The sequence below is a fragment of the Cibotium barometz genome, chromosome 24 (assembly GCF_041138505.1).
Source record: "Cibotium barometz isolate CiBa-2024 chromosome 24, ASM4113850v1, whole genome shotgun sequence".
Lineage (NCBI taxonomy): Eukaryota > Viridiplantae > Streptophyta > Polypodiopsida > Cyatheales > Cibotiaceae > Cibotium > Cibotium barometz.
In genome coordinates this window covers 50,775,900-50,794,318 of record NC_141069.1, presented here as the reverse complement: position 1 = coordinate 50,794,318, position 18,419 = coordinate 50,775,900, and the positions used below count along the sequence as shown (strand labels likewise).

The following is an 18,419-nucleotide window of genomic DNA, read 5'->3' as shown; positions in this document are numbered from 1 at the left end:
CCCAATCCAATTGTAGTCCAACCAATAAACAAATAAACAGGAGCTAGAGTGCTCCAACACAAGAAAGAGAACGACACCTGTTGGCCCCAAAGCTTGGCGCCCCTTTTGGTATTTCTTTATTCAATTTCAATGGAAATGTAACACGCGGAAGCTCTAGGAGTTTTCTTTCAGCCCTAAACACTCCTGGAAACATGCTGATCCTCACGGTGGTGTGTTCGGATGCGGGGCTATAGAGGCATGTCTCCCCGACACATCAACATCTTTATAGTGCCTCTTCCTGACTTGGTGAAACTCATTCGGGGTTATGGTATGTGAGTAGAGAGCTTATAGCAAATGGATGTCATGTCTTCATGGTGGGTAAATTATCCATGTGTGTCATGTGCATCACAGATGCCATGGACATTTCTAGGGCTAAATCCAGAAGGGGCAAGCAGATAAAGACTATGAACCAGTAGAAGATGGACTTGGAGCAGGACTTGTAGCAAAACATGGATCAGAAGGGCTGTCGGCTGCATGGAGGCTGACATCAGCAGTACCAAAAGGCTGTCGGCTGCAGGGCAGAAGGTGCTGGCAGCAGGCGCATCAAGAGATCCAGTCGGCTGCATTAATTGGATATTAATGAATTATTAACTGGCCGACCAGCAGTCGGCCAGTTCCCCATTTTGTCCAAGGGGCTATAAATAGCCCCCCTTGCTCTTTGTTTTAGGCACTCTCTCCCACTAGGGGATTGGGTCACTAGAGGTCCCAAAGGGGACAGAATTTAGGTTTAATCACCTTTTTATGAAGGCAGCCCATGGCTGTACAGATATGTACCTTTTTGTACAATAGATATACTGAAATTCCAGCACTTCTCACTCTCTCTCTCTACTCTCTCTCTACTTGCGTTTTTGCATCAGATGGTGCTTTTCTGCATCAGAAGGTTTCCAAGAGTGTTTAGGGCTGAAAGAAGACTACCCAGAGCTTCCGCGTGTTACATTGGTATCAGAGCATCAGGCTCAGCCAAGCTAAACGCTGATTCAGTCCCAGATGATGGTGTACAGGTCCAAGGTACAGGAAAGTACACGGATTCGAAGCCCAAGGTGGGAACACAGATCGGGAAGAACTCCCAGGAGGTTTGTTGGTGGTGTTCCACAGTGCCAGATGGGGATGGCAGTTCCGTGAGCCAGATAGGTTCTCAGGTAACGGTCCCAAGGGAGGTTGATCCTCCAAGGGTGATGTGAGAGTGCCAGACTCAGTTCCAGGAATGAAGACCAAGACGGTGTTCAGAGTCACGGTAGGAATGGATTGTGGACTAGAGGAAGACCAGATGCATAGATCTTCATCAGAGACAGAGTGGTTTGGAGAACAGATCGGATTTTCAGAGAAAAAGGTTTGCCAGGGATGGATGATGACAGAGGGACTTCGGGACAGGATTGGGATGATGACAGTCATCCAAGAGCAGGTTGGATTCCCGTCATCAAGTTTAGCAGAGGGGGATGTCATGTGCATCACAGATGCCATGGACATTTCTAGGGCTAAATCCAGAAGGGGCAAGCAGATAAAGACTATGAACCAGTAGAAGATGGACTTGGAGCAGGACTTGTAGCAAAACATGGATCAGAAGGGCTGTCGGCTGCATGGAGGCTGACATCAGCAGTACCAAAAGGCTGTCGGCTGCAGGGCAGAAGGTGCTGGCAGCAGGCGCATCAAGAGATCCAGTCGGCTGCATTAATTGGATATTAATGAATTATTAACTGGCCGACCAGCAGTCGGCCAGTTCCCCATTTTGTCCAAGGGGCTATAAATAGCCCCCCTTGCTCTTTGTTTTAGGCACTCTCTCCCACTAGGGGATTGGGTCACTAGAGGTCCCAAAGGGGACAGAATTTAGGTTTAATCACCTTTTTATGAAGGCAGCCCATGGCTGTACAGATATGTACCTTTTTGTACAATAGATATACTGAAATTCCAGCACTTCTCACTCTCTCTCTCTACTCTCTCTCTACCTGCGTTTTTGCATCAGATGGTGCTTTTCTGCATCAGAAGGTTTCCAAGAGTGTTTAGGGCTGAAAGAAGACTACCCAGAGCTTCCGCGCGTTACATTGTGTTGATTATCTAATGCCTAGCCAGAAAACCTCTCAGAGAACATGCAAGTTATGCCATTTAGGGCAAGCCTTTACATGCCTCTCTTTAAGAATAGCCTTTCACTGATGATAAGAGTAACTTGTCTTGCATAATCGTTAGTTGGTTTTTTTGAGTCTCTTTTGCACCAACTCTTTCTTGCACCATGATATTGGGAACTCATTTCTTGCCCTTTTTCTTTTCAGACAGCTGTAATTTACCTTGCAGGAGGAATGGAGCTTCATTTAGCGGCCATAAATTCCAGCTCAAAGCAGCGGCCTTGCTTCTGGGGTTTTCTTATGATGTCGGGATTGTACAGCTCTTGCCTGACCATGCTCAACCTGAGATGCCTAGCTCTTGTATTTGATCTAGACGAAACTCTGATTGTTGCAAATACAATGCGTTCCTTTGAGGACCGCATAGATGCTCTTGGCTTGAAACTCAAAGGTGAATCAGATGCACAAAAGCTTTCAGGGATGGCTGCTGAACTTAAGCGATATATACAAGACAGGGCATTGCTGAGACAATATATAGATGATGATCATGTGTGGGACAATACTGTGGACAAATTTGTGAATGCCCAAGCAGAAGTGGTGCCTTCAGCCATTGAAGGAGGTCTTCCCCTAATGCGTCCAGTGGTTAGACTGCAAGACCGCAACACGATCTTCACACGCATAAACCCAAATGTGAGTTAACTGCAAAGTACCTATGGGTACTACTCATAGCCCCTAAACTGTTTTATACTCATTGGACCCTTTAAGTATTGAAGCATAATTGTGTTTTTGTTTTGCATAAAGCATCTATTGTAAACCATGTTGCAGATCCGGGATACTAGTGTGTTGGTAAGGTTGCGGCCAGCTTGGGAAGAGCTTCGAAGCTACTTGATTGCCAAAGGGCGTAAGCGTTTTGAGGTCTTTGTGTGTACAATGTCTGAGAAGGAATATGCATTAGAAATGTGGAGATTACTTGACCCAGAGGCTCAGCTATTAAGTGCAAAGGAGATGATAGACCGAGTTGTCTGTGTCAAGTCAGGTAGTATGCCATATAATGAGAGGGTAATTTGGATTTGCCACTTTTGTTAACCAACATACTTCTTTAGGTTGAGTGCTCTAAGTGCTTTTTTTCTAGTGGTACCGCTACCTTCTGTTCTTACTCAGAGGTATTACTTTTTCTGTTATTATGTATGGGTCAAGCAGGCTCAAAGAAATCTTTAAAGAACGTGTTTTCTAGTGGTAACTGCCATCCGAAGATGGCCATGGTGATTGATGATCGGGTTAAAGTTTGGGAGGATCGGGACCAGCCCCAAGTCCATGTCGTTCCAGCATTTGCACCTTATTATGCTCCACAGGCTGAGGTACATTTCAGTGGTTTCTGAAGCTGTACGTACATCTGATCTCACATGGTGGGCTGTGGCTTACTGTGGTTCTAAATACGCTGGGTGGTTTTCTTGGCAGACGGACAGCCTACTGCCAGTCCTTTGTGTTGCCAGAAATGTAGCTTGCAATGTGCGTGGTGGCTTTTTTAGGTGAGAAGAAACCGATCCTTTAACTATGCACAGGAGATGATTTTTCACCTTGTATGGATTTTCTTTTCTATTGTCTGCGCTCTTGCTTGATTAGTTTGTTGCAACCTACATCAAACTTTTGGTGTGGTTCCATACCTGGACATTGAGAGGGGTGTATGCACGTGTTAAAAGAAAAAAAGTGTCTTCTACTTTTGTTTACTTTTTTCCATGCCCAAATTAGATCCTGTTACTTTTTCGGTGGATATTTTGTGGTTAATGTTACACACATCCATAATCTCTTGAAAGCAGTATTTTATTTTCTAGATGACTTAATAGATCTCTTAAATTTCAATGTGATTCCTCAACACAAGTTGTCATATGTATCAGTTCTTCCCTTGATTCATTGTGCACACGTCTAGATTTTATGGCTCTAGAAGAAAGGTCCATAACATATTTCCTCCTTTACCATCAAACAGAGAATATGTAGTACAGCAATCTGTGAATTGTCTCTTGACAGATTCAGTTGCTACTTCCTTAGATTGATTTCTTTATTTAATGAGCATCTCTGGAACATGTCTATTCCTAAGAGTTTTCTCTTGATCCGGTTCATTTCGCACGAACAAAGTTTAATCCTCAAACCAAAAGAATTTATCATATGAGACTTGAGTATCTTTATCCCCCAATGATTCTTTTGATCTTCTGACACCGAAAACATGGTGCATCCCTGCCCCTGGGAGCAATCCAGCTCGTAGGCAGCCTTGTTGATCACATGATATGGCCCACAAAATAGAAAAGACAGTCTGGCTTATGTGTGAACCCTTAGGGATTTTAGGTAAACCATGTGTCCAACTTTGAACGATTTGGCAAATGTTCTGATTCGAATAGGTTTTATCTCTAGCTTGAGCTGCACAAAGATTTTCTCTAGTGAGTTGCAATATTTTGTGTTGCTTTGTCAGGATTTTAAAAACTGATTGCATCTTGATCCTGCCATTCAGTAGTCCATGGCACTCCAGGATGTTATCCATAGTACATACATAAACATAAATGGATTCAACCTAGAAGCTCCATGCTTATTTTGCATGCAAAGGGTAATCTTCCCCAAACAGACTATCTACTTGAATGATAAGCTCAAAGCACACCATCTAGAATTTGTTGACTCTTTTTGTATGGATGTTCGATTTGGGATATGGTCAGCTGAACTTACTTTAAGCCTAGTATTCAATTTCTTGCCCAAAGTGACTCATAAACTTTGGGGTATGATACAGCAGATTAGACAGAATAAATAACCTCTCCACAAACAACTGAATTAACTGTAAGGCATTAACATTAGCTTTAATTGGAATGAATGTAGCCAGTTTTAGTTAGGTGCTCCACAACGACTCAAATGGCATCATGTGCTGCACTGGTCTGTGGTAATTTACCCACAAAGTCCATGGAGATGCTTTCCCAGTTTCCTCCATGAATCTCCGACAGGTGCAACAGGTCACCTAGTCTTATCGATGTGGCATTGTTGACAATTCAAATATAATGCTAAGATTGGGCTAGGCAGTCATGACATTCAAAGCGAATCATAGACTTTCAAAGAAACAGTAAAGACTAGATTGAATGTCTGTGGAACTTGTGTTCACAAAGCCAATCCATTTGCCACTACATTAGTGGAGCCCTTACTATAATACAATCAAAGTGTTGCTTTAGTGTTGAGCAACATGCTTTTCTTCCTCGGACATGAGATTTATTGCCAAAATACTTGAGAGAGGACTTGTCCATGTCAACAACAAAAGTTGCTTTTGAAACATGGGTGCTTGCAGAAGCATGTTTATGATTGATTGATTGCAATTAGTGCCTAGACTTAAACCCATGCAGTGTGCACTGTTAGAATATTGTGCATCTCATTTATTTGGGAACATGGCCTTTTATTTTGCATACTATGTATTTTTCTCATTTATGCTAGTTGTGGGCCAGTCGGCCAGCTCCATGGTGGCAGTCAGCCAGCTTCTTGCCTCCTCATCTCCCCTCATCACTTGTTTATTCATCCAATCCCCAAGCACATTGTAATGCCTATTTGCTGCTATTGCCATTGTAAGCCTCTTGCTATCAATAAGGTGACCACGCTCCCAAGGAGTCACCACTGATAGAGCAATCATCTTATGTCGTGCTCGTCGGCCATGCCCACCAGGATCCCGACCACGGCATCCTCACCATCGCCAAATCAGAGCCATTATTGCTCGGCATTGGAGGCTCCTACCCCAAGAGACATTATCTTTTAGGAGCAGATTCTGTTGTGAAGACAGATCATCATTCCTTGAAGTATATTTTCACACAACCTGTTATGAATGCATGACAAGGCAGATGGGTGGAGTATTTGGCAAACTTCCATACAACTATTAAATATGTTCCTAGTCTTTCTAATGTGGTGGCCGATGCTCTTAGCAGAATGCCTCAGGCCTTAGCAATGGCAATTTCTACAGTCCAAGTCGACATTCCAGCAACTTTTGTGGATCATTCTGCAGACGATCAAGATTTTGCAAATGCTTTTCGAGTGATTACAACTCCACAGTCTAGTCCTTCTCATTTGAAGATTTAGGTAGCTTATTCTCTCGTCAATGGATTATTATATTATAAGGATCGTAGCTGTGTTCCTCATAACACAAGTATGTGTAAAATCTTGGTGAAGGAACATCATGAGGTTCCTTATGCAGCTCATCCTAGTATCAACAAGACATATCGGTTGTTGACAGCTTCTTATTATTGGGCTCAAATGAAGCAAGATGTTATAAAGTTTGTTACAGCATGTTTCTCTTGTCAACAAATGAAAGCAAATAGACAAGCTCCAGCTGGTCTTCTTCAACCACTTCCAATACCAAATGAACGTTGGGAAAGTATCAGTGTGGATTTCATTACATCTTTACCTCGTTCTTCAAAAGGTAATACACAGATGATGGTGGTGGTTGACAGACTGTCTAAAATGGCACATTTTATACCGTGCAAGAAGACAACTCAAGCTTCGGATATTGCTTCATTATTTATTTAGTATGTTTTCAAGATACATGGATTGCCAAAGTCCATTATTTCAAATCGAGATCCTAAGTTTACAGGACATTTTTGGACTTCACTTTTCAAGTGACTTGGCACGAATTTATTGTTCAGTTCAGCGTATCATCCATAGATAGATGGCCAAACTGAAAGAGTTAATCAAATCTTTGAAGAGATGCTTAGACATTATATTCAGTCTCACTTAGCATCTTGAAAAGATTATCTACCATTGATGGAATTTGCTTACAACAATTCTCATCACACAGCAATAGGAATGAGTCCTTTTCAAGCCGTTTATAGTCATACACGAGTTGTGCCATCGAACTTTGTTCTTCAACACAAGGTGGCATTAGCGGATCAGTTAGTTCAAGAAATGCAAGATGTTCTTCTTCAAGTTCAAGATCAGATAATTCGAGTTCAAGAACAATATCAAGCAGCAGCTAACCGACGTCGCCAACATGATGAATTCAAAGAAGGTGATATGGTTCTTTTGTTTGTGGCTCCTCATCGATATAAAACAGTGAAATCAGTTTTTCCAAAGTTAAGACCACATTACTATGGTCCTTTTCGGATTATTAAGAAGAATTCTCCTTTGAGTTATAAGTTGGAGTTGACACTTTCATGGGAAAAGATTCATCCGACTTTTCATATATCATGGATCAAGAAGTTTGTACAAGGAGATTCTCCCATTCCAGACATTTCCGATTATGTTCCAGAGATTGAAGATGAGCATATAATCTTAATTCCAGAAAAGATTCTTGATGTTCGATAGAAAGAAACTCGACGGAAGATTATTACTGAATTCTTGGTACAATGGAAAGATTTGGATGAGTCAGATTCAACTTGGCAAAGTGATGAAGATCTGCAACAGTACCCGGAATTACTTCAAGAGTTCTTCAATCAACAACAGTCACTTATATAACCATGGATCTTATTTTAAGTGGGAGGCAATGTCACGATTGTGACTTAATCTCTCTTAATTATCCCTAACTACTCTTAATCATTGAAAGGACACCAATGAAGGGTCACACCCTGTCACATGGGTCATCATCAAAGGACACGTCTCTTCAAAGGGACACATCTATTGATCAAAAGACACATCTCTACGTCCAAAGGACATAACTATTCATTCAAGAGTCACACCCTTTCGTCAGGGATGTGCCTCTTCATTTGCACCTCTTCATGCCCTATTTAACAAGGCCTTGCGTCTCAATGCAACAACACTTAGCTTTCTGCTCTCTAATTGTCTTTAGTTATTGTATTCAATATTAGTTATGTCGCTTAAAGTATTAATAGACTAGGAAGTTCTCACAGGGACAGTTTTCAGCCAAGAAAAATCACCCTCTTTCTTTCGTTGATGGCACATAGAAGTTTAGTGGTGGGTCCTTGGCTAGCAGTTGGTGATCGACGAGCGGCTTGCCCGCAGTGTGGCCATCCCCAGGAGACTCAGAGACATTGCCTTTGGGATTGCTTGAAGGCTCAACAAATTTGGCAAAGGATTCTCCGCATCTTTGCTATGGATAGGGCATTGACCCGGATCATCACATGGGGCAATGTTGCTTGGGCCATAGAGCTAGAGTGGTCAGGGCTTATGAGGAGGATGGGGGAGGGCTAGGCCTTCAAATCTCTCACCATCGTACCAGTCACAATCCCACCTACAGACAACTGGCGGCTAGGCTCATGCCAGAGATGGGTAGCATAGCAGCCTGGCACATTTGGCGTGCTAGATGCAGTGAGACCATTGAGGGTACCCACACTCCGTCGGCGGAGACCATCAGGAGCATATGGCTTGATATCATTCACACCCTCCGCGGTCAGTGGGGGAAGTTATAGGGAGGTTTAGACCGCATGCGGAAGCAGCGGAAAGCTATTTTGTGACTTTGGAGGCCCGGCCCTTTTCTCACAGATAGAGGAGGAGACCCCACTTGGCACTACAAACCACCTGTGTGGTTATTCCCACCCCCTGCCCCTGTATGAGATAGCCTTTCCTCACAGAACGGCTAGCCAGAGAGGAGAAGCGTCTCTTCCCCTCATGATCATTTGACTCCCACCCTTAAATGAGGCGAGTTTGTTTGTAGCCCGTGGTGGTTTTATCTAGCCCTTTGTGGCTGTTTTTCCTTAACTAATTGAAGGATCTTTTTCCCCAAAAAAAAAAAAACCCTTGCTTAATAGTACCAACCAGCAGCATAGATCACTATATGAGCAGCCCCTAGATCATTGCATAAATCATCTTATTCTACAAGAGTTCAGTCAAGCATCTGAGTGAATATGTGTGCTTGTCAAGCATTCAAGTGAATATGTGTGCTTAAGTTCCCTCAAGTTCTTGGAGCATACAAATCAGCCTCAAGCACTCCGTGCTTCAGTCCAAGGCAGCATAGAAGAACCTCTCATCTTCAGCCAGCATATGTGCATATCCTCAGCAGTTCTAGATTTGCATAAGTAGCTTCATAGAGTCTTCTACTACAGTGCTATTGGTTCAGCATATGGTTCAGCCTGCATTCCGTCTTCCTCGTCCTTGCGTTTGGCAGTCCACAATCATCATTCCCATCATTGTACAAAGTTCTCCAAAGTATACAAGAAAATAGTCTTGCTTGCAAGGGAAGGGGGGGCGGGAGGGGGCTTTCAGTGGGTAATTGGGACCCAATCTAGTGTCGACTCTCATCTTCTCTCTCAACTCTTCTCTCTTAAAGTAAAGTGGATCGCATAAACTTAGAGGTTTAAAGAAGGCTTTGCTGGTGTTATGATGGTCAACCTATTGCATGCTACGAGACTGGTGCCAGAGGTGGTCTTCCCAGCACAAGAGGGTAGCACCTATCAATGTTGTTCGCACCAAATGGAGTTTGACATACATTGGAACTACCTGCTGCCGCCAACATGGGAACCATCTCGTAGATCGAGTTGGTGATGACTTCTTTCTCCATCTTCTAGTTGAACTTGGGAGACTTTAGAAGCTTTGACAATTGAGTTTGCTCCTCGTGAGGCAAGGAGCAAGAACTCAACAAAATGGTAGTGCTCCATTGTTGAGCCGGTGAAGGCGAACTTGATTTATTTGGAGAATCTGGTCTTGAAAGACTCCTAGAAGGAGATTGTCGGTGACGTCAACAATCTCTCTCTTGCCGACCAATTGCAGGTTCAGAATGAGGATTGCTGGACTGTGAGCGAAGTTCGTCTGGCTCATCCATACCCACATCCAAGGGTCTAGCCCGGGGTGTTTCACCACTTGATCCTCAGAATCATCCACCCATTGTTGAGGGCTTGCTTTGAGCACTCTAATTTTTTCAAAGTAACATCGCCAAATCCATGTCCCAGCGATCCATCTTCATTGCTAAAGACTTGATTCCTAAGATGAGGAAAAAGAGTTGTTTGGTTGAAGGAATTGCTTGGAAGTACACGGAAATGGGGGGAGTTCAGCCAGCTGCTGAAGTAGGTCCTTTGCCTTCTCTAGCACATCAAATGTGCTCACCTTGGCAGTTGACACCACGTCTTGGATGCATCCACCGCACTACATGCAGCACTATAAATGGACATAGTTCACACAAGCTAAGGCATCCAATTCTTGTGAGCATATATTCCTTATACTCTCGGTACGCCCTCCATCCAGGGTCTGTCTAGATCACCATCTCAGCTCTATACTAGAGCGCACGGGTGGACAGCACCATCATATTGTACCTATCTCTTATTTGGTATAATAAGAATTTTAAAATTCTCTCTATTCTTTCTATTGCATTGTCTAGTATACTTTCTCTTGCTGTATCTTTTTCGTTGTGCCATATTCTTACATTCTCCTTTGTAAGGTTGAAAGAAGTCTATAAATCAAGGAGTCCTGTCTTAGTCTTGCATGACCTCGTCTTCTAACCCTTCATACCACTAAGTGCAGCCCCTTCCAAAAAGTTGGGCAAGATCTCATGTCTTTGGTTTAAAGCTTACTTGTTGATCCTGCAGATCAGTCATGTTAGCCAACTCTGATTATGATGTCAACTCATCAATGATCTGATTGTTTACTCTCATTTAATCTGAGTCAGGTCCCAGTTTGGTGGTGGTGTTGTAGGCCCCAGAAGGCTTAAGACACGTGGCTCAGTTTAAAGTTCATCAACACCACAGAGCTTGTGCTTGGAGATAAATCAATGCTTATTCCTACAATAGCAGTGCTTCACACGTGAGCTTCTCAGTGCCAAACTGTGTAGGGTGGGTATGCACGAGCACACCTGTCCAAAGGGACTTAAACTCTGGTTTGTACAGACGGGCAGAGCTTGCAAGGGTATGTTCAAGCAGCTGAGGCTGAATGGATTCACACATGCAGGACTGTGCATGGCTTCGCAACCTGTATGGATTGTTGCATCAGCCCTAGTACAGACTGTTTATTGAAAACCCGGGGGTGCTCCTGCTGCTTGGATGCATACCTAAACCCTACTCAGCATATGGGGTGTTGGTGAGAACCTCTGCATTTTAACTGTTAATGCACGTGGGAAAATAGCTTTTATTCACAGGAGAAAAACATACCTTGAGGGGAGTGGGAACCGACCCTAGTTAGGTCCCTAGTGTGGTGTACTTTCCCACTCTTCTTTCTATTGGTTTAGGATAGATGGATTCTTTTTTGGTGACAGACACCAGATATTCCAGGCTTCTGGCTATTCTGTAATGTTTAGCTGTCAGAGTTGGTATTTTTAATTACTAACCACTGTTCATTATGGATGTATATGGATGGACCACTACTGTCTCATAGATGTGTGTGATCTCCTTTTTGAAGCATTTTTTTCTTTCTGACTTGCAAAGTTGCATGGCAATTTGCAGGGATCTCGATGAAGGCCTGTCAAAGAAGATGGCTGAGGTGGATTTTGATGCAGATATTTCCACCTTGCCGCAGCCACCTGTTGTCAGCAACTACATGACAGTAGAGGTGCAAACACAATATACAATTTCTCTTACCCTTTTTAGATGTCCCTATAGTCGTATGCCTCCTTTACTGGTTGGGTTGATGCCTGTGATGCATCATGGTTTTGTGAGCATTTGCAATATTTCCACCAATTTTTTAATGCTCTTTCTCAAGCTGCTATTTTTTTTTTACCGCAGGAAGAAACTGGGTTAGCAGTTGAGGTTGCTAATGGCAACAAAGACTTTCTAGATGGCATGGTAGATGCGGAAACGGACAAAAGGTTAGCAGAGGTATTACTCTATGACCCATTGTGAACTGATGTCTTTTTTTTCTCACAACTTTGCTCAAGTAAAGGGGTGTAGTAAACAAGAGTGGGTTTTAGAGAGCCTTTCTAACCCAGAATGGGAGGAAAATAATGGATTTTGTACTCCCATTGGGGGGGCAATGGAAGCAGAGGGAAAAGAGGAGCTTTGTGTGCCAAAAAGAGAAACACGAGCATGCAAAACCTTCTGTCCTCTCCAAGCATAAGTAATGTACCTCAAGTGAATGGGCTGACCTCTCATGTCTTGTTTGTTTGTTGGTGCTTTGGAAGGAACTTAAAAATGAGACAAGTTAGGCAGCACACTAGGCAAATGCAGTTTAGACATGCTGAGTGTTGTCTTCCCACATCAACATTGTTGGCATTTTTTATTCTCTTTACAGGGCATGGGAAGTCGTTCAGCCCTCTTGCCAAGCGTCCCTGTAGAAAGTGAAGGATGGAAGCCCATGCTGCATCCACTGCCAATGCAGCTGGTCCCACCAGTCATTCTCCCACCTGCATTTTTGAGGCCTCAGTCATCTTTCATTGAAGCACAACTCAATGAGAAACGAGAACCTTCTCAATTTCCAAACGATCTGCCGACAATGAGGCCCCTCACACCCCCAGCATCATGCATGCTTGAACCTTTGCTACAAAGCTCACCTGTACGAGAAGAAGGGGAAGTCCAGGAGTCTGAACTGGATCCCGACACACGTAGACGGCTGCTGATCTTGCAGCATGGACAAGACACGCAGCATACACACAACTCTCAAGAGAAACCTGTGGAGTCATCTTTCCCTTTGAAGGCACCCTTGCATCTAGCAATCCCACCACCTGCACCTGTGGGTGGTTGGCTAGGAGCAGAGGAAGAGATGAACCCAAGACAATTGTCACGGACTTCCTCAATGATCTTGGAGCCTGAATCACCCTCTTTTGGCAAGCAACGATCTCATAGTCCATCTTTCCATGGTGGCTCAGAGCTTAAGAGTGCTGATGGGACTCTGCAGGTAAATTTTGTGCATCAAGTCTCCTAACAACGAACACCAGCGCTCCAACGCCTCCCTTTTCTTCCTCCTTTCTTACCAAAAAAAAAAAACTTCTCCTCCCCCCTCTTTCAAGAGAAGCAAATTTTCGGCTAAAGAATTTTTTAATTTTGGTTGTTGCTATTTTTGGCCACATGAACAGACTTATCCTGGAGATGAGAAACAAAGACCTGATACCATGTTTACAGGCCATGCATTTCGAGGTTACCCTTTTCAATCACATCGTGATGATGATAGCACATTGCACATTGTCCTTTCTGTTGGTCAGTAATAGCAGTGAGTTGATGTCTGCAGAAACCGATGGTTCTACACTTTTGAGCACTTTGAACCAACGAGACCTTCAAATGAGGTCAAATCCTGGAACAAACATGTCAAACCCTGTTACCGTTTTGCAAGATATTGCTCAAAAGTGCAATACAAAGGTACAACCCAGGACTCAACCTTTGTTTCGCATTGTCGTCTCTTTCTTGACCTTTTGGATGTAGTGCAAAGTTTTGCAGTCCAAAAGTTGGATTAGCCTTGTAATTATTAGACTATGCAAGGGTATTTAGGCATGCACAGCTCTAGAATCAGGTAGCCTTCAAGAGCTTTCTTTCTGTTCTCGTGATGTTGCGGGATGACTACCTTTTCTGCTACTGTTTGCCAGCTGGAGTTTAGATCATTGCTGAATACAACAAGGGAGTTGCAGTTCTCTGTTGAGGTATTCTTTGCATGCTTATGCTTGAGCATACAGTATTATAATGGCAGCTTACTTTAGCATTGTGGTGTGTCAAATTTCCCTCAAGAAACACTCACCTGAGAGCTCAATTCTGCAGGTGCTTTTTGGTGGGGATAAGGTAGGAGAAGGCATTGGAAGAACAAAGAAAGAGGCCCAACACAAGGCAGCTGATAACTCTTTAAGGTTTATGGCAAGTAAGTGCAAACATTATCTTGTTCCCTTGTGCTCCCCCCTCACCCCCTCTTTTTTAAATCTCCCTCCCGGGTGCCTGCTGCCATGCACACTGAGATACACACATTCTGAGTTTGAAAATCCTCGTGTTGTATTTTTGCAGGCCAGTTCATAGCCTTTCCTACACAAGCTATCAATGCACTTGGGCACAGAAGGCTTATGCATTCTTACTCAAAGGATGAACCTGCACCACGATGGAACATTAGAGATCCTCGCTTTTTTGCATGTCTCACGCCTTCAACAGTCGATGAAGACACACCTATTGCTAGCATCTCAGGCCAGTCCAAGTTTTTGGATTCCCGGCATCTCCACGAGCCAAACAGAGCACAAAACCCTGTTGCAGCTTTAAAAGACTACGTAAGGATGTTCTTGTGTGCTTGTTAGGAACATTGATTGCTTACAAAATGGCGTGTTATTTATGCTGTAATACTTTCGGATCACAGTGTACTATGGAGGGCATCAATGTCGTCTTCAAAGATCCATCTTCAGCATCGTCTACATCAGAAGATCAACCACAGGGATCTGTTTGCCAGGTAGCTTCAAACATTTCATTCATGGGTTTCTGTGGAATCACATGCACACAAGAATAGGCTGGTCAACAACTGTCCAATTTCAATGAGGCTTATAAATGGAGTGCATTTTGATCAATGATAACAGGTTGAAGTTGCAGGTCGCATCATGGGGAAGGGCATTGGATGGTGTTGGGAAGAAGCTAAACAACAGGTATTTTTCACTTGATTCCCCTCTTCTCGCCCCCTTCTCTTTTTTTTTTCTTTCAGAAAAGATCCTTCTACATTGCTGATTACCTCTCTCAACTTGAGATGGAATTCCCTCCATGCCTGGCCCCTTCAGGAGGGAGACTAAATATCCAAGGGTGTTACTTGTGATGGCTTTCGGGGGGGAGGAGAGGGAGCTATGGCACCAGTGACCATAGAGGTCAAGAAGGGCACGGGACTCCAAATTTGTTCCTGCAGAAAAGTTGCTCTGTTCCTGCATAGCATGGGAGCTTCCTGAAATCGGTGTGAGATTAAGATGTCCACATGGTGCTTATAGTCTCAGCCTCCTCGCATTGTTCCTGCCATATAAGGCTACAAGGTTATTGTTCATTTCCCACTTGGAATCCCTTTCTACAGTAGTCTTAGGTTGTCGGGGACACTCCTCAAGTGTAGTAATCTGATGTAGCCTTTTAGCAGCGCCATCCTCCTTATAGCGGAAAGTGGGGTCCGACAGGGTACTGCTCTTTATGCCATTAAACAAGTGCTGTGGCAGTCCTGTGCGAACACGTGCATTACCCTGTGTGATGCCTGCTGTGCTGCCTGGCAGTCCCAAAGGCAGTGTTGCTTTTCTCTAAGTATGTGGCATCTTCAAAAAGGCAGTGCTTGGCTCCTTTTATGGCTGAAGCTGGCGGGCAATAAGCTTACACAGCAACCCCCTGGGAACTCTGGAACTACTATGCCAGCCCCCCCTCTTGATGGCGAGGAAGTAGCTGTATTCCAGGAGACTTTGGCTTGCATCTTGTGGTTTCCATCTTCATATAATTCTGGCTCAGCCACCGCATCCGTACAGTGCAGGAGTGAGAGGACCAACATTAGGCGATGTACCACATTTTGGGAAGTAGTATATGATCAATAACCACCACTCAGGCTGGCCAAAGAAAGGTGTGTCTTACTCCAATACACGAGTTCCTTGCGAATGCTTGCAAGAAGGGGGGGCTGCATGAGATTTTCTTTCCACTAGGAATGTCAGATTATTTAGAAGGATATGATCAGATACCATATGCGGTATGTGGCTTGAAATGGCTTACACGTGCATGTCCTGATTAGTGATGTCGTATGAAGTTAGCGGATTTGTCAAAACCACTACGCTGCTCACAATTCAAACTCTGTACAGGCAGCGGAAGAGGCATTAAGGTACCTCAAGCTGGCACAACAGCCACGTGGACCTCCAAAGCGGATGAATTCTCCAAGGTGAGTCTCTCAACCATACCATAATTTCATGTACGGGTGAGATCAGAAATAAAGAGCGTGCTATGTGTTTTTTTGTTTTGAATTCATGCCAGCCTTCAGGGATGAAAGGGCATCTTTATCGTGGTTCTCACAGGTCTCCTCCTCTTCAATCTAACAAAAGAGTGAGGTCAGGGGAGCTTCCTCGTGGATTGCAGCATTTAACGTCACCTCGCAAACTTTCTCCAAGACACTTTTAGACTTCTCTCGGCCCTCTGGGCACCCTTCAAAAGTGTGCTTGGACCTTATTTTATGAGGAGGCTTCTTAATGTTGTGTACAATAGAGTCTGACTGGGGATGATCGTGTTTATCCCCAGTACAAATTCTCTTTTAGTTTTGAGTTGTGCAACAGCTTAAGAGTGTGGTAGATCAGAGTTCAGAGGTGGCCAGATTTGCCATTACGTGTTTCTTACTCATTGGGACTCTCCAGCAAACATCACTGCACAGATGGGCTGACATTGCTGGGTGAGTTGCGTACAAGTAAAAAGCTTGGAAGCTGGGCTTGCAACTAGTCCTTAGCTTGCCAAGAGGAGGGTCAAAGGTGAGTTTTATGGATGATGGCAGCTATTTATGGTCTTTGCAAACAACATTTTTGAGGTTGATTTGTTGGCATATCAAACTAATCATTCTGCCCATGCTTTTGAGGTCCCAGTGCCAGAAGGCACGTAAAGTGGAGAGACAGGGATCTTTGTGTGAATTGCCAAGTCAAGGCTCTGTACCATGCAATGGATCTCAAGTTTACAGTGGATGAATCAAAGATGTTATCATGCTACAGGCTTTGTCTGCATAGTGCATAACACATGCCTCTGGTAGGAATCTTTATGTGTACCTAGTGTTTTCAAAGTAAATAACTTATGACATGGTTTAGATGGAGTAGAGGAATGCTTTTGCTGCAAAAAAAATCTTAACCGTATATTGGGGCTATATTAAAAGGCTTTCATTTCATTGTGGTGCCAAGGAGAGGAGGGTGCTACCTACAAGAGGCGGCTGCCGCAGAGATGTTGGGTGCCCATGTGAAGCCACTCCACCCATGGACTATCCCCTGGTCGATGGTCATCCCATGCACCTCTCCATCCTTCCCCTCATGCACATTTCCCTTTTATGCTTATTTCCCCCAATGCAGTTGTTGCATTCTTCTCTTGATACAGAGAAGACCTGGGTATTATTTTGCATTGTAAACGGGCTGGGATTTGCAACACAAGCCTTGAAAACAGGCATTTATTGTTAATACAAGATTAAAAATTTGAGTGCATATTTTTACAATTTGACATGCTAGATAGACTCATTAGACCTATTCCAATCGAAATGAGTACAAACATGACTATATTTGGATATTTTGAGAAAATTATGAATATTTCACATTTTGACTCTTGATTGGATTTTTAAGTACGATTTAGGCTTTTGCATAAAAGAAATTTGTATGAAATACGTGAATAAAGTTTGTTGTTTAAAGCATTATTCACATATTTTTTATTCGCGTAAAAAATTTATTCAAATCAAATAATGCTATTGATCAATGTAGCAACACACACATAGATGCGGCAAGCAAGGAGAGAGAAGGAAGCACAACCCTCAAAGTAGATTGATGAGAATGAGTGGAGTACAAGTGAAGTGACATGGTAAGGTCACTTACACACTCATAAGATTTTGTACATATGCTCAGAGAAAAAAACCTCTTAAAAGAGAAAAAAAAGTATCCTAGCTCAAAAAAAAGTGTACCAGCTCATTATTAGCCTACATCCACACATCACTACCATATAAATGCTACAAATATTCCCTTAGTGATCATGTGAACACATATAAGAATCATGTGGCTGATCGATCCCCAAATGGCAGTAAGCCCGCGCTTTGAACTTCTCTCATGAGAGAGCCTTGTGTAGAGACGCAAGCGAGACTAATCTCTTCTGCAATGAGCCTAGGTAGTCTTTCCAAGTAGTCTTCCTAGGGTCTTCCTAGTAAGTAGTCCAAGGTCTTCCCACAAAGTCTTTCAAGTCATCTCCCAGGGTCTTCCCCAGATAGTCTTTATCCTATTGGGCTTTTCATTAGTGCTCTCCTTGATCTAGTTTCTACTAAACTTTCTCTAGTCATTCTTATTGATTCCATGGTCTACCTTGGTTATTTGTTTTCTATTCTAACTTCTAGATATTCTCATTACTCTAAGCATACAAAAAACATACCAGTTCATAGCTTTGGATGTGGTAGATTTGTTGTGTTTTATTTTGTTTTAAAGCATGTTTGCATTAGGTCATTCTATTATCATACATAAATGGAAGGGATTTCTTTGGTGACTCTTACATTAGGTCATCCTATTATCATACATAAATGGAAGGAGAAAACCCTCGTTTCTTTGGTGACTTGCATTAGGTCATTCTATTATTATACATAAATCAAAGAGGAAAATCCTAATTTCTTTGGTGACTTGCATGATTTTGAAACCCACAAGTGTTGATTTCATTATCATGTGTGATCCCCCCATGGCTTTTGACCCCGTATACTTTAGTTCTCTCTCTCTCTCTCTCTCTCTCTCTCTCTCTCTCTCTCTATATATATATATATATATATATATATATATATATCACACTCGCTCCCCCTATCTCCACATATATATGTATATTGGTA

General features: G+C 43.1%; 1 protein-coding gene across 14 annotated transcripts in view; it reads left to right on the top strand.

Annotated features, from left to right (window-relative positions):
- LOC147625419 (RNA polymerase II C-terminal domain phosphatase-like 1) overlaps positions 1 to 17,052 on the top strand; it is a 31,385-nt gene extending 14,333 nt beyond the window's left edge. For 2 of the 14 annotated variants that reach the window (XR_015268969.1, XR_015268971.1), the window contains 18 exons: positions 2,304 to 2,783; positions 2,919 to 3,129; positions 3,294 to 3,451; positions 3,552 to 3,622; positions 11,426 to 11,531; positions 11,705 to 11,797; positions 12,210 to 12,812; positions 12,991 to 13,051; positions 13,143 to 13,270; positions 13,495 to 13,548; positions 13,664 to 13,760; positions 13,901 to 14,154; positions 14,241 to 14,330; positions 14,455 to 14,520; positions 15,688 to 15,764; positions 15,898 to 16,341; positions 16,453 to 16,609; positions 16,759 to 17,052. Coding sequence is in view for 3 of the 14 variants with exons in the window: in XM_086818755.1 (XP_086674881.1) it covers positions 2,304 to 2,783; positions 2,919 to 3,129; positions 3,294 to 3,451; positions 3,552 to 3,622; positions 11,426 to 11,531; positions 11,705 to 11,797; positions 12,210 to 12,812; positions 12,991 to 13,051; positions 13,143 to 13,270; positions 13,495 to 13,548; positions 13,664 to 13,760; positions 13,901 to 14,154; positions 14,241 to 14,330; positions 14,455 to 14,520; positions 15,688 to 15,764; positions 15,898 to 16,000 (2,652 nt within the window). In the remaining 11 variants the exon portion in view is untranslated. Of the gene's footprint in view, positions 1 to 2,303; positions 2,784 to 2,918; positions 3,130 to 3,293; positions 3,452 to 3,551; positions 3,623 to 11,425; positions 11,532 to 11,704; positions 11,798 to 12,209; positions 12,813 to 12,990; positions 13,052 to 13,142; positions 13,271 to 13,494; positions 13,549 to 13,663; positions 13,761 to 13,900; positions 14,155 to 14,240; positions 14,331 to 14,454; positions 14,521 to 15,687; positions 15,765 to 15,856 lie in introns of all 14 variants that reach the window. The other 12 variants (XR_015268975.1, XR_015268976.1, XM_086818755.1 and 9 more) reach the window with 10 other exon arrangements.
- Positions 17,053 to 18,419: the final 1,367 nt, after the last annotated feature.